This window comes from Cariama cristata, unplaced genomic scaffold (assembly GCF_000690535.1).
Source record: "Cariama cristata isolate BGI_N322 unplaced genomic scaffold, ASM69053v1 scaffold34718, whole genome shotgun sequence".
NCBI lineage: Eukaryota > Metazoa > Chordata > Aves > Cariamiformes > Cariamidae > Cariama > Cariama cristata.
Window position 1 is genome coordinate 3569 of NW_009633495.1, and position 15977 is coordinate 19545.

The 15977-nt window shown below is 37.3% G+C and overlaps 1 protein-coding gene across 1 annotated transcript in view; it reads right to left on the reverse strand.

Moving 5' to 3' along the window:
• The window catches only part of TMF1 (TATA element modulatory factor 1), a gene marked incomplete at both ends in the record, with an annotated part of 15849 nt that extends 2371 nt beyond the window's left edge, over nucleotides 1-13478 (reverse strand). Inside the window, 16 exons of the mRNA XM_009706772.1 lie at nucleotides 3-141; nucleotides 1062-1187; nucleotides 1634-1780; nucleotides 2439-2549; nucleotides 3652-3744; nucleotides 3828-3897; nucleotides 4228-4420; nucleotides 5133-5289; nucleotides 5918-6010; nucleotides 6492-6648; nucleotides 6816-6982; nucleotides 7505-7647; nucleotides 8290-8395; nucleotides 9337-9463; nucleotides 10355-10458; nucleotides 12238-13478. Of these exons, the coding sequence (XP_009705074.1) occupies nucleotides 3-141; nucleotides 1062-1187; nucleotides 1634-1780; nucleotides 2439-2549; nucleotides 3652-3744; nucleotides 3828-3897; nucleotides 4228-4420; nucleotides 5133-5289; nucleotides 5918-6010; nucleotides 6492-6648; nucleotides 6816-6982; nucleotides 7505-7647; nucleotides 8290-8395; nucleotides 9337-9463; nucleotides 10355-10458; nucleotides 12238-13478 (3174 nt within the window). The remainder of the gene's footprint in view (nucleotides 1-2; nucleotides 142-1061; nucleotides 1188-1633; nucleotides 1781-2438; nucleotides 2550-3651; nucleotides 3745-3827; nucleotides 3898-4227; nucleotides 4421-5132; nucleotides 5290-5917; nucleotides 6011-6491; nucleotides 6649-6815; nucleotides 6983-7504; nucleotides 7648-8289; nucleotides 8396-9336; nucleotides 9464-10354; nucleotides 10459-12237) is intronic.
• Between the last annotated feature and the right edge of the window lie 2499 nt (nucleotides 13479-15977).

The window sequence follows — 15977 nt, forward strand, 5'->3', positions numbered from 1 at the left end:
ATTTTGTCTTTGTTTTAAAAGTTCATCTATCTGAGTCTTGTACATGTTTTTCACATCTTCGAGATCTAGTCGGAGTTCTTCAGCTTCCTCTGCTTTCTCTCCATACATCTGAAGAATTGTATTGTATCTTTGATCCAAATCCTGCAAGGACGTGTAGTTTATCAGACTGTTTTTCAACTTAAAAAAAGTTATTGCTAGAATAGTGTTTTACACTATTAGGGAAAATAAGTGTAGCATTATTTTATCAAAGTATAACTACTCTACAATGAAGCACATAGTAAATTCTTCAAAAATTCTTTATGCTTTGACTCTCTGAATATGGCTAGATTTATACTCTAGATATAAAAGGAAGATATTCCAAAGACAAAGATCCTTGACTACAAAGAGTTAGTGCTGGCTTCAGAGGATGTACTGAAGCACCCTGAAGAACTGCTGTAAGCATTAAAAACACTTAGCAACTGTACTAAGTTTTACTACAGGAATGACCACAGTTTGTGAAATGTTTCATCGGGAAATTTAACATTCTGTATTTATAAAACAGTGATCATTTCCAAAATTATTTCAAAACTAATTCCAATATTTCAATTTAAGTTCTTAAACATTCAGAGGATTAAAATATTTGTCCTATTACCTGTATCACTATTGCACACTCATTCAGCTTCTGCATCAAACTCTCATAAATCCATGCTATTTATCAAAAGACCCCCTTTACTAAAAAGACTACTTCCAGACACGTCTTAAACAAGAGAAACAAAAAAAATGTTTTCTCCCTGGTTTAGCATGCTATCTTATGCACAGCACACATCTCTAACAACTGCATTTTGAAGTGACTACCTAGTCATACAGTAGGCATTTTCAGATTCTACTATATTTAAAAAAAAAAAAAAAGAAAAAAACACAAAACCCAAAAAACGAACAACCCCACACACACCAAAAACCAGGCTCTTCAGTCATTTAGGATTAGGGACAGATTTTAATATAATCCTAAATTGATAGAGGTATTCCTACAAAAACCCAAATATGTTGATTTTACATCAGATTTACAACAGAAATACACTTACCTTTAACTGGGTACGTAATTTTGGTATTTCCTTCACTTTTTCTTCAAGTTCATCATTTTGATTTGTTAATTTAACCAGTTCTTCAGCCATTATTGATCGAGTTTTCTCAAGGTTTCCAATTTCCAGCTAAGATAAACACTTCTAACAATTAGTAGGAGGAAAGAATTTACCATATTTATAAAACACTGTATCAAAATATTTGATTAAGGCTTTTTCTTAAGCCAGACTATGAAACAGCACACCTTGTAAGCGCTCTCACTTTCTTCTCAAATATGATGAACAGTGTTTAGTGTCCCCCCCGCTTCTTTTTCAGATAGACAAGGTAAGTTTTCTGGATAGGTCCTTGCCAAAACAAAAACAGGAAGCAACAAATCCTTCTCTTGCTCATCCCTACACATACCTACAGCAGCTATTCTGGTTAACAGAACTGTCATGAAAGGAAGAGTGAGTGCACTCTGTTGTGAGGAGAGGGACCAAGCTTTTTGAATATAAGACCAACAATACAATATTGATTGCATTAGCCTTTACACTTATAAATGCTGTGTTTGGTTATGTAAGAGTAACTACAGTACCTGTAGATGTGAAATCTCTCCTTCTCTTAGTTTTAGCTGTGATTGAAGGTTTTCAATTATACTTGAACCTGCTCCCATCCTTATAGCATCATAAAGATTGCTCCCACTAGCAGCTATTGGCCCAAACGAGTGATCGTGAGGATCATCCTGCAAACAAAAGGTTAGAGAAGCTTAAAATCAGATAAAAATGTGCATACTTTGGAATCTTCCCTCTCCTAAGTATTAGATCACTTAAGATTTAAAATTATACTGTTACTAGGCAAGCATTTCAATGCTTAAAGTTTGTTTTTAAAACAAAAGCTTAAGGTGAATAGGTGCAATTTGAGATAGCTCCTTACTGGCAAGTTCTCACATCACTTACACAACTGCCATTTAACTTGGACATTGATAACCGTGTCCACAGGAAAGCAGCAGAAGCAGACGGCTTCACACAGACCACAACAGTCAGTGATACTGCCTGGGGAGCAGGGTTGTGCCCTAAACCAGGATTGCTAGTAAAAATAAATCGATTTCACTCCTACTAGTGTTATTCAGTTCTTCTAGATGAAATTAGACATGTGAGCTCAGCACCAATACATGTATATATTACTCTGCAATAAAAGCTGCAGTTTCAAGCTGTCTTTCACAGATATTTTACAATCATAGACATCTTGTAAGCAGGTTTTAGGCGTTTCTGCATAGGAATTACCTTGTCTGAGGCAAATATATTCTTCAAGAGTTATGTTCTACATTAATAAAACTTCTTGAAGAGGAAAGAAAGCAGTCTGTCAAAAAAAAAAAAGCCAATATAACTGATACATGATACCTGTGAGAGGAAAGATGTCTGAAGACCTGCCATGTCAACTCCACTTATGGAACTAGAGCGTGACATAGTTGGAGTACTTGAAACAGTTTCAACTGTAAATGACTTCCGATCCTTTAAAAAAAAAAAACAAACAAAAAAAACCAAAAAAAACCAAACCTCCACACAATATCACCCGATAAAGAAAAAAGTTTACAAGATGGTGAAAGACGGATTCTGTAAAGAGCAGACTGCCCTTTTCCACCACCAACTACAGAACACAACATGACAGATAACCTTTCCTCTTCCCCCACCCCTAAAACATATGAAAGTTCAACAATGAAGAATTTCTGTGCTAATAACACTTATAGTCTATGTGTAAATTCTCAGACTTTTCAGGAAATGAAGACGGAAGCTGCAAATTACACCAAAAGAATTTCTGTTTCAAGTAGCCAAGGCAGATTCAGGGCCAGTTTTGTATGCCCACATGTATCACGGGAAGAATATCCTAAACCCAGAAGTATGTCTCGTTTTAGAATGTATGTTAATACTTTCCCTTTTTTTTTTTTTAGAATAAAGCATATGAATTAAACTCTCAGATTTCTCACATGCTAATACCTTACTGATATGCCTTCCAAACAGACTAACCTCTTTTTATTACAGGCAGCATCTGAAAGTAAACTAGCCTCTGAAGCATAAAGCAGTTAAATTTTAGAACTGGAGATTTTAAGAAACCAGTTACTAGAAGCAGTTTTACTTGAATATCAACCGCTAATTAGCAGTGACAAAGTTACTGACTACTGAGGACTGTTCTGTGACTTGTGACTTAAGCTAGAAAGCACGTGGTACATTACAGAGTCACGTGAAACAGCGAACAATTCAGTGGAAGCAATGCTAGTAATCTAAGGAAAGAAAACAAGTAGCTTCAGAAGAAAAAGAACCCAAGAGTACTCAGAAAAAAATCAGAAGATTAAAACAATCATTATCCATTTTTTCTCTCTTCTCAGGTTAACTAGACTACTACTCAAGATTCGTTGCAGAGAGTCTAACACAAGCACTTATTTCACTGGAAATAAAAGGCAGTCAGAATGAAGAGAAAGCCACATCCCTAATGCCTAGGCTGACAGTACATATTGTACTCCTCTAAGTCCACCCTGTTGCTTGCGACGGTTTCAGGTTCTAGATATCTACTAAAATAACGACAAGCTCTGTAAGACTGAACAGAAATGTTAGGTACCTTCTCCTTCGCTGCTTCTTGCACAAAAATTGCCTTCTTCCTTTCCTGTTCAACTTTCATCTTCTCCATTTCTAATTGAGTAGCTAGCAGCGTCTACAAAAATAAATACAGGTTGTTAACCTCCTGCCAGCCCAGACTTCAACAACAGCATAGATTAAAGATGAAGCAGCCAATACCTTTTCTTTCTTTGCATCTTCCAAGGTTTTTGCATACTCGTCTTTGAGCCCTTCTAGTTCAACCTCATACCTACATTGTGAAAAGAAAGAGGTAGAGAAAGTCAGTAAATAAGTATTCTGTGTTTACTTTAGATTCATGTGCTTTTAAAACAAACATAGCTTCAAGGATTTAAAACATTATGAAAGTAACAGGCTTCAATCTTTAGCACGAAACAAAATATCCTTAACAAGCTGGGCAACTTTACCAATAGCTGCCAACATTTTCCATAGTCCTATCAACACTCAAAAGAATCAAGTCTTCTGACTTGAATACATCTGCTGCACATGGTTATGCAAGAGGCAGCTTACCCCATTTCGCGACAATTTTAAAGAGACACTGCTAACCAAAAATGCAACTCACCTACTGTTTTCATTTTCCATTTTCTTCAACTTGTTTCTCTCCACTTCTAGCTGAGCCTGAAGGCGTGTATTTTCTTGCCTTAAAAGACTGTTCTGAGATTCGGTAGAAGACATCTGAATTTTATTAGAAAGAAGTTCTTCTGTAGCAGCCCGTTCTCTCTCAGCAGCTGCTGCTAGAAGAGTTTGAGACTCACCTAATATTAAGAAAAACATGGAGTTTAACTTTTTTGATCAAACATCTATGATATGGACCATTTATTCATGCATCAAAATAGAATTTGAGATTTTTTTATATGCAACTACGTTTTCTTTTTCAAAAACAATCTGTTCTCTGTTAAGGAAATTAAGTATTTTCCACCATACAGTTAGAGGATCAAACAAATGCAGAACAAGGAGACTTCATACTCTTTCAGAATGCAACATACAACTATATTGCCTCCAGAAAGAAAGTAATTTCTCTGGGTCCACCTTTGGGCATTTTATGCATTTTTCATTTAAAATAATAGACTACTACTGTATCAACAAATATATGTCTCATTACTTATGCAGTTAGGCAAGTAAATGATTCCAAGCTTTACAATATGAAAGCTAAGCACCAGGCTTGACAACTGAAAATGCTGGTATACTTTCAGTGTCTCAACATCTGTCCTTCCTTCCTTTAGATGCTGTAAGGACACGTATACCTTAACACCTCTATCTTACAATCTTACGTTACACTGTGTTTTAAAGAGAATCAGTGAACTACCTGGCCAAGAACCTTGGCAGATTACCCCACACGCCATTTCCTTACAGGAAAACATTTTGTGCCACTCTCTCCTGATCCACCATCTACATTTTGGGCAAGTGTCAAGCCCCTTTCATTTACCTTCAGCCATCACAGTTCAGTAAAAGCTAAAGACATCTTACCAAGTCTGTCAGAAAGGTTCTTTTCCAGTTTTTCCCACGAAGAGGTTTGTGCTCCTAGTGTGGCTTGCAGATTTTCTATCTGCCGGAGAAGTGGCCGTGTAGCAGATGTAACACTTTGACTTAGTTCTTGGTTCCGGTTCTCTGCCTCTTGGAGTCTCTGAAATCACAAATTAAATATAATTAAGCTTTAAAATCATATGATGGATTGAAAGATGAATACAGAATTCAGCTAAACACATAGCAGTCGCTTTACATCCTAAAACTACCACTTTACAGTTGCTTTACATTCTAAAATCCATGTGTTCAAACTCACAGTAAAGTGTGAGACTCCAAGATAGAAGCTTAACATTTTTAGATACATGATAGAGCAACAGCCCAGAAACGTCCAGCCCCCTGGACATCACCTGAAACATACTGGCAACAATCTTCTGGACCTTAGGAACAATAAAAATATTCTTAAGCAGCAGCTAAAGAGTCATTCAAAATGTATTTGCTAGCAATCTTAGAGGACTATCACAAACTTAATGGCTATACTTTATCTTACGCTAATATGACAGCATTCCATTTATGAAGCATCATTAAAAAAATTATTTTGTTTTCAATATGCAATTAAAAAAAATTTCCTTTAAGATTTTTATTGTTGTTCTACACAGGACAAATACTGCAGGTAACCAGGAAAACAAAGCCTTTCTTTCAGGCTATTAATGTCACGATAGTATTTTATTTTCAGTTTTTAGAAATACTCCTTGCAGATACAAGTTGGCATCATCTATTTGCTATAGTACCTGTTGTAGTTCACCGATTTCCTGACGTAAATAGTCTTCTTTTCTTGCTGCCTGCTGTTCTGCACGTTGCAGCGCTAGCCTCAGGTCCGCCACCTAAATAAACATTACTTCATCATTAATTTCTTGCCAAAAGTTATAGTACTTCCTATTCGTTGCTACAGTCCTATACCATTTTTAAACACTGTTAGACAGGGTATGTCTGTTTATAAGCTAAAGGCTTAAGTTTTGCATGCACACGAATAGTTACACTGATTTATCTTTTACTAAAAATTGTGTCCAAGTAAATTTCTTGAACTTTGCACCATCGTAAGAGCACTACAAATTTAACACACAGCCTGTCAAAGTCATTTAATTTAGATAAGTAAAATTAAAAGTATTATATTTTAAAGCTTAGCACAACTACCACTAAAGACTGAACAAATTCACAGGGAAGAAATCCATTGGGTATTTGCTAAGTACACAAAAATGAGTTCCACCTTATATTGCATCTCGTTCATGATGTCAGATGCACACACCACATGAGTACGTTAATTTGTTCAATGAAGAAGTTTTATTCACTGCATTTAAGACCCACCTGAATCGCCAAAGCTTCTTGTTGCTGCCGAGCTTCATCCTGGGCCTTCTCCAGAGCTAACCCAAGCTCTTCCTTTGCCTTCATTTCCCGACTTAGGGCTGCTTCTTGTGCCTCACTGTCCTTTGTAGCATTAGCTTTATGAAGATCTGCAAGTTCCCTGGGGAGGAAAAAAAAGAAAAAAGCAATACATTTACAGTTTATACAAGTTCAACAGTGACTTTGTGAATAACTTTGTTATATGTTAACATTTCACAAGCATTGCACAAGAAGTAGACACAGAAGCTGAATGTATGGTTAAAGACAGGCACACAAACATCTGCTTACTTGTATGCACTGTCAAGTGCTGCTTGGACACTTCTGTTCCGTTCTTCAAGGTCTTCCACTTCTGCCTGAAATTTAGCAAGATCCTTCTCTTGTCGCTCTACAACACTGTTCAGTTGTTTAATGCTGTCTCGATGTTGCTTCTCAAGGTCTTCTTTGCCATCAAGCACCTATTAGAGTACAAACAAGAGGCATGAGACTAATCTCAGTACACAGGGTAGACAATGCCATCTGAGGACAATGACAACTGCAGCAAGCTTCGCCAAAAGAGAAAGGTTTTGCTCCCCCATCTTCCCCAGAGGAGGGGGCTCTTCTTCACCACAGTTTCACATACTTCCTCATATTGGGTCTGCTGCTTGTAAGGTCTTGATTAAATCACTGACTGAGTAAAAAAGCTGCCCAAATTTTGCTGGTATAGGTTTTCCAACTAAAATCTAGTGTACTGAATTTGGTGAGCCCTCCTGATAACTAGCAGTGCAAGTGCAAACAAGCAGCTGGAGAGAGACCTGACCGCAGTTTTAAACTGCTCTGAGAACAAACACAGAAATCACATCTCAGTGTTCCAGTAATATGAAATAGAGAAGTCTCCCAGAAAAGAAGAAAAAAAAAAATCAGTCTATCTAGAGCCTCCCCAGAAGGCTACTCTGCAGTTAGTATAAAAAGCTTTAAAAAAACCCAAATAAGTATCTCACCTGTTTTAAATGCTGCAACTCCTCTTCCAATTCCTTAATCTTTTTGTTCTGTTTTGTGTTAGTATGTTCTCTCTCTTTCTCTTTGGCTCTTAATTTCTTAATAATGTTAGAATTGTGCAGCTGCTGTTTGGAAAGCTTTTCTCCTGTGAAGACAATGAACATAAAGCTAGTGCATATTGCTGGTATTCTATGAATGAACTCTATTCACACCTCCCCCTGCTCTTCAGTCCCACGAAAATAATAATCAAGTATGTATGGAAATACTTACTCTTACATTTTTTCATGCAAGTTCTTAGGTTTTAAATCTACCTTATCCTGAGATGACCTTGCTACACTAAGCTATAGTGAGATAGGATAGGCAGTGAAAGGCTTTGAGAGTAAAGCAAATGAATTCACCATATCAGGAAGAAAACCGAAATGGCCTGTTCATTTAGTAACTATATTTTACTTCCAAAATTAAAAAGTAGTAAGGGAGACACTGTGGAAATGCCTTGAACAATGCCCTAGTTAGGTTTCTGCTAAATGGAATGTGGAGCATTGTACTGCATGCTGGTTTTATCTCACAGCACCTTTTAATGAGGACTGCAGAAAGCACCCCTCTAGCCATCTGTATTTGACTGATCCCTCCTGTTGCTGTTCGCTATTAACTGATTCAAACGTTCAGAAACACCTCACATGTTTCAAATGTTGTATTTTTTCCCACATAAAGAAGGCTCATATGTAAAGGCAGTACATTTCAAATTATTCTACAAATTTTTACTATTAAAAACGTTTTCAATTCTCACCTTCCTCCATTAATCCTTTGATTTGCTCTTCTTTTTCTTTCAGTAATTCGGCAGTTTCATTGGTATTAAGTCTAGTAGCCAATTCTTCTTTAACAGTCTTTACTTCCTAAATAATAGGATAAAATACTTAGGACCATTTATTAAAATATATTTAGGGAAAAATGCACAGTAAAGTTACACTGACCACCTTTTTCTTTTCCTCTTCCTCTCAAAAAGGCTCTTTAAAAACAATTTAGGTTGGAAGGGAGCTCTGGAGATTATTTGATCAAATCAAGCTTGTTCAGAGCCTTATCCCACCAAGTTTTAAAAACCTCCAAGGATTGAGACTCTGTAAATTCTCTGCACAATCTGTTCCAACTTCTCCTTCTATTTCACCTTCTATACTTTTAAACTTTTGCAATACAGTAAAAACAAACTGTTATAGTTCACACACAAGTATCAGGTAATTTTTCTATTTCAACTTACTACTGTGCCAACACAGTGACACATACAAAGACAACACAACCGTGAAAAATACTTTTTTTTCTAGTTACAGATTTGAGTTTACTTTTTGCAGGCTAGCAATAAGCTAGAGAAATGTAATGCTGTGATATCAGGTCAAGAACATTTAAACTCCATAAATTCTGTTGCTGCAAACTTCCTTGCTCGTTCCAAAACAATCCGTCATCAGTCCTTGGTTTTCCTACCAGTTAATCCTCTAAAGAAGCGGTTTCCGTTCTTGGTCACTTCCCCACATCCCCAAGCCATTCTTCTCCCTCACACCAAAAACATATATGCAAAACAGACACTACATCTTTTTTTTTTTTTCCCCAAACCAGACTAAATTAAATGAGTTCCCTAACTTGGTTCACAACATGACTGCAAGAATACATGTGTCAACACAAAGAAATAACAAGCAGTCTGGGAGGCTAGAATCAGTTTATGCTAGTTACTAATACCGTGAGATAGCACCTGTCGGTCTCAGGCTGCATTTTTATGAATTTACCTCAAGAAATTTAATGGTGTTCTAAAATAATAAACATTAATTTCAATAAAAAGCCAAATTACCTTTTTAGCTGCATCTCTTTCTTTGCAGGCTAGCTGGAGCTTCTTTTCAGCATCTGCAATTCGCTGAGCAAACTCCTCTTTAAGAGATGAAAGGCTACTGCTCTCTTCTTTCATTCTAAAGATTTCACTACATTTAAAATTAACATTTCAGAACAGTTGCATGGTTACGTGACACTCCAAGTACTTTGCAATAGGTTGTCTTAAATGTTTTTAAAATGTGTTTCGGTTGGGGTTTTTTGTTTTTATTTTACACATGTTAACCAGAAGTCAAAAAAATCACATCCATATTAGAAGTACTGATCAAAGATCTTTATTAATTCAGTAATTTACCCACAAAAACAATGAAATGCTTGATTTACCTTAAATGTTTTGCCCCTTAATCAAGTTCTTTCTGATTAACCATGGTCTGCATCATATACAGGGTAAATGATTAAATGTATTTTTAAGTTAAGATCAATTTAGTCATTAAATAATACCTTCACATATTATCTGTAAATTTTTAAACTTAGTATTTGATCAGTTAACTGGTAAATCCAACTCTTCACTTTTTTCCTTTTAAGTGAATTAAATAATTAATTCAGGTTTTTCCCCTACAACTAGCCCTTCTAGGATACTTTCACTGCCCACACTTTAGTCAGCAAATTACTTAGTAAATCATATTCATTCATCTGTATCAGAAGTCAGTCTCCCTTAATAGCTGAATCCAGTCTTACAACAAAGATCTTTATTAATAACCAAGTCTGACTGTACACATCTGTTTGACATTTCTACTGCTTACTTACTGAAAAATCTTTCACTTGCCTCTTCCCAAAAGAGATTTGGACCCCAAGAAATAATGTGTCTTCAAAAAAATACCATCACAGCACATGCAATCATTATTTCCACCTTTCCCAAACAGTGCACGTCCCATGCAACCTTTGTTCTAGTTATAAAGCTACTTGTTTTATCATATGGTCTACTGATTGTATTACAGTAAAGTTACAGTTCCACCCACTACTGTGTATATTTTCATACTTACTCTTTTAGGTTATCATAAGCTTCTTCCAGGTGCGCCTTTTCTTTACTAGTACTTAATAACTGTATTTCCCTCTTCTCCAGTTTCTCAGTTAATGAATCAATCATCTGGACAATGTTTTTACAGATAAAGATCAGATGAATAGGAGAATTAAAACACACGAGGGACAGGCTTCCCCCTTCCCCCCACCATTCCCTCCCAACACTATTTAAAGCTGAACTTGTCAATGTTTTTAGGAATTTGAGGTAAAAGTTAGTGAAGATTACCATGTTTCTGCCACATTCTAAACACAAGACACCTGTTTTCTACAGGTGCAGAAATCCTACTAAGTAAGCATATGTGGCTCAGCTAAGTTGCTCAACAAAATCATCAACAGTTACATTTAATTATAAATGAAGTTTTTAAGCAGAGCTGATTGCCTATAAAACTACAGCTAGCACTAACCATTAAGACTCCCAGTGCTCCTTTTGCCACTCTTTACAGAATCACAGAGTGATTTACATCAGAAGGTCTCTTCTGTGAAACATTAGCACAAAGCAGCAAAACAGCATCAGATGAGGGAAGAAAACTTTCAGGCAGGGTCAAGAGCTCTTAGCCCACATCATCAAAAAAATTTCTTAATACCAGATTTTGGAAAGCTAAATATAGAGAAATACCACAAACATACACGCAAATATACAAATATAAACAAATAAAACAGATTCTGTAAGTGTAGCTCAATATGGCCAATGAAAGACAAAATTTGCTGTGGTCCATTATCTCTATTACCCACAAGTTATAACCATTTAAGTTAGGAAATCTTATGGATAACATTTCATGGCTTTGGAGTTCCCTAAGGAATTTACACTGACATTGTGTACAATTTACACAAAAAAAAACGCTTTCCTTAAGGCACAGATTACATTGGGGGTTTGTGAACTCCCATAAGCAATTGCTTTTCCCTTATTACTATCAGAAACAGCATCAGTATTGCAAACATACCTATCAGGCACAGCTATCTACGTCACATATTAGACACAGAGACTATGAGCAAAGCAAAATGAAAAGAAACAGCGCAAAACACTTCAAAGGAGCTCAGAAATTAAAAACAAGAATTGAGCGATAGGAAGGTGACAAAGGAAATGGAAAAAATATAGTGCAAACAATACACTGGCAGAACTGGACAAAACACACTGCTTCAAAGCTCCAGTTTAGCTTTCCGTACACTTGAGTATCCTACTTCGTCACATTTCTCATCATTTCATCTATGTAAACTAGCCATACAAATTTCTTTTAATCTATTCACTATCCATAGCTATGCTTATCTTCTTCATTAAAAAGCCTAGTGTACCTTCTTTTTAAAATTAAATATTATTTCTGCTAAAACCAAAAAATTTACCTAGTAAAAAAGGCTTATTTACACTAACTACTGCTATTCTCAAAGACCATGCCTAATGCTCCTGGAACATAATCAAATTTTGACAGTTTCTAAGTACGTGGGAAAACAGCTTGCAAAATATTATCTTGATTATTGCTGAAATACTAGAGGCTTGTAGTTTTGTAATTCAAATCAAAATACTTCAAGGAATCTCTTCCACCTTTGACTGGAAAAAAATTACACCAAAGAATTAAAATAACACATTTGACCTACCAAGGCTTCCTGTTTGCTAGCAGTACTCACAATGCACAATAATGATAACTAGGTGGATTACGTGAAACCTAAAACTATTTGACCAGAAAATTTCACCAGTGTTATTGCACTGCAGAGTATCACGGACAGTCTTCTACAAGGTAATGTAGATCGGCATCAGTTAATTCCTTCAAATAAGTTGAAGTTAATACCTATAGATGACAGGAGTTTAATTTGTAATTAAAGGGTGTGTTTGCAAAACATGTTTTACCGTTACCTTTTTAAGCTCTTGCTTTTCAGTGTCCTCTTCTAACAATTTCTCAACAGCATCCTGCTGCACCTCAGGCTCCTCCTTCACAATCTGTTCTTCGACAGTTTGCACAGTAGCAACCAAAACATCTGGCTGCTCAGAATTAACAGGGGTCGCGCTTCTCCCGCTCTCTTCCATCTCAGCTTCCTCAGCATGTAAAACAGGAGCGTCATTCAAGTTTTCAGATTTATTTTTCAGGTCATCAACCGTTTCCGTCTTTGGCACAGAAGGACTGACAGCGACAGATACTGAAGCAGAAGCCCTGCCTGATAACTCATCATCTGAATTTATTTCGCTTACACTTCTACTATCTAAAGACTGTACGCTAAACGAATCAATTCTCTCAAAAGCATCAGAGGAGCAGCAGCTCTCAGTCATTTTTTGAAAGTCATCTAAACGATTATAATCTGTGCAGGCAGATGTAGATAAAAGCTGAAATGACGTTTGCATTAGATGAAGACTGGATTTTGAATCTGCAGCTTCCTGTCTTGAACTTACTGAGCTCTCACTTATTACACTTTCATGGTCCAGAACTTCAATATCACTAGTTGTGGATGTCCCCGAGGAGAAAGTGCTAATTGGAGGTGATGGTGTATTGCTCTGCCTGTCCTCAGTCTTTCGCTCCTTAGTTTCCAAACCCATGTCTTTTGTACCTGCATGAAGAGGCTGCGAAGTGCTACTTGGTGCACCTCCCGTTCCATCCCCTCCTACACTGGATTTTTCATTAAGAGTATCTTCAGGTACTTCCAAATTTAGAGCAGACACCTTTTTGTCAGTAACTTCATTTGTGCTTTCTTCATGCTTGGCATTAGATTTAAGCACAGAATTCTCTTCTAATTTCTCCTTGGGAATATCGAGGTTTTTCAAGTCCACTAGGCCAGCTACAGAGGAATCCTTCACTTCTGCCTCTGTCGTCACTGGTACTTCCAGCTGACTGGGGTGCTGAGACTCATTTAAAGTGCTTTTAACCTCCTCTTTGGGTCGCTGTGATTTGGCTGGAGGTTTGGACACCACTGGATTTTTCTGTATACTCTGAACGTCTGTCTGAGAGAGAAAGGCACTGAAGAAGTTTTCAGATTCATCTACTACCGTCCTCCTCACTGGCTTAGTGATTGCTGTTGGCGATACTGGCTGATTCTGTGGTTCTGCATTTGAACTTAAGCCCCAGGAAGATGTATCCCATCCTCCACTTATGAGAGAATTTGTTCCTAAAACAATAAAAAAGAGATAGGCCCAGAACACTTAAAACATATTCTTTTTCAGTGTCTTTTTAGATGCAACAGTTCAGAAAAAAAGTGTTTTCAGTATAAGTGAATATTACACATGATCACAAACAGCATCATTTTCATTACTACTTCCTTACAAAGCTTGGAACCGATTTTTAGACAAAGCAAAAGCAGCTTAAGGGAGAGATAAAATAATTCTGAGATTGAAGGTAGACAGAGACAGCTCTAGAAAGCAGGAGTACAGTACCTGAATGGAACCAACTTGCTTCCTCCCTGTTAAACAGTAACTTCAGCAAAGGCAGAAAGAAGCCATACACAAATTACACCAGCAAATCCAAGAGCAAGAATTTCAGAAAAAAAATTGAGAGAAGTGTCTGGGATGGGGAAACAAGTCCACATAGCATTCTGAAAGCTGTAAGTGCAAGTCAGAAGCCTATTTGGGCACAAAACCCAAGCATTTCCTTTGCAAAGGGAACAAGCGAAAGGGAATGTGGTCTCCTGTTTCCTTATTTTGAGAGGAGGCTAGGCAAAACAATCTGAAAAACTGTAGTTTAAAAGTAGAGAATTATACAGATTACAAAAGGAGGAAACAATTACTAGGTCTTAAAAGGTATCTGCCAGTAGCACACAGACAAACACTTGATGCACCATCACAGAAAACGGGGAAAAAAGCTTCAAATATTTGTAGAAATTACATGACAAGAAGAGTTCTTGCCCCTTCAGTTTGTGACAGGTTTCATATTCTTCCTCACACACCAAGCAACAGCATGAAGCTGACAATACACGTTGTCAGCAGCCCAGCTAAAGTAATAGTTTGTCTTCTCCTGTGGAGAAATACTGAACTGATTAGTTCTGACACTGCCCTAAAACAACATCAACAGTTCCTGTTACTGTATTTCTCGCAGGTTTTCCTCGCAGGACTTGTCAACAGCAAGGATAATAAGAATTTTAGCATCAAATTTCAGTAGCATCCCAAGTAAGAAAGATAAATCAAAAAATAATATCCAAATATAACCTATATAACTACAAATACAACCTGGATAACGTAACTATTCCAGCCTGCTTAAAAACAAGCTCACTTTATAGAGCAGCACTTATTAAAAAATGCCAAGTTATAATATTTAAAGTAGACTCCCGCTTTCAGGAACTGTTCATAGCTATTGGTCTCAATATCTCAAACTCAGATAATTACTGCTCTCACTGCCCAAAATACTACAAACATCTGATTTATTACTACCTTGTCCATGATTCAATAGCTTCAGAAAAAGCTCTGTGAATGAACTGTAACATTCAGAAAATATTTTGATTTCTTTTAGAAACAAGTATGCTTTCCCTGAAAAACAGATGCAGGCTGATCTTTGCTGCTTTCCTTATGAATTAACAGAACTACTATAAATACTAAGATACAGATTAAATTAAAAAACCAATTTGAACAAGTCTAAAATTTTAAGAAACTAAGCATAACACAGTCTTCTATAAACAATTCCTGCAATTTAAGATGACACTGGACTACTTAAGTGACCGCCAAGCCCTTGTTCCCACAAAAGGATGAAGACATGCGAAACTGACCCTATGCTTTGCCTAGAAAATACTTTCAATTGTTACAACTTTCAATTTTCAGAACTCTAACTCTGCTGTTAGTATACTTGGAAATAACCTCCTCCTACAAATACATACATTTCTTCTAGGTAGAGCTGCAATAAGGAGACTGATTCCAGATGGTTTAGTTTCCCATCCTTTCCTTTATTCATTCTTAAGGTATTATTTGTGCAAAAAAAGGTTTCTAATAAAAGGTCTCCTTTTTGCTCTTTCATTTCCAAACCGCAATTTAGCACTGATCGTTCTTTCAGGTTCTACATTAGCACAGGTCCAAAGGAGACACTTCCTCACAACTAAGCTGTGACAATTTTTCCACCAACACATTCCTTTCAGCAGATGTTCGAGGATTATGAACTTAACACCACAAAAAGTTGGAAACTTCACTTGGTTGACGCAGACCAGACCGCCAGCTTCTACACTGCTCTTCCTGTCGCAAAAAGTAAATCCGTGCATGTCTCAGAACATAATTTCCCCTTTTTTATTAACCGAGCCGGTTTTATCACCTATTAGTCCCTCGGCAAAAAAAAAAAAATAACGCCTTGAAAAATACGGGTGGGAAGCACAGCGCTACCCATGCAAGAAAAGCTCGACACTGGTGACAACAACCAGGTACTGCCTGTGCTGCTGAGGCTTCCTCAGCTTTTTGTCAGTGTCCTCTCTCCCTCGCCTGTAAGGCGGGAATGAGAAGTACCACAGGCGTTGCAGAACCGGTTTTAGAAAGGGATGCGCGGTTAAACCTCCACAAGTGTGACCCCCTGCCCCGGGTTAAGGAGGAGAGACAGGGGAGGGGAGCGGAGGAGGAGGAGGAGGGTGAAGGGAAGGCGCCGCCCCGGCCAACCCCGCTGCAAGGGCCAGGCGGGAGGCCGTGAGGAGAGGCGGCTC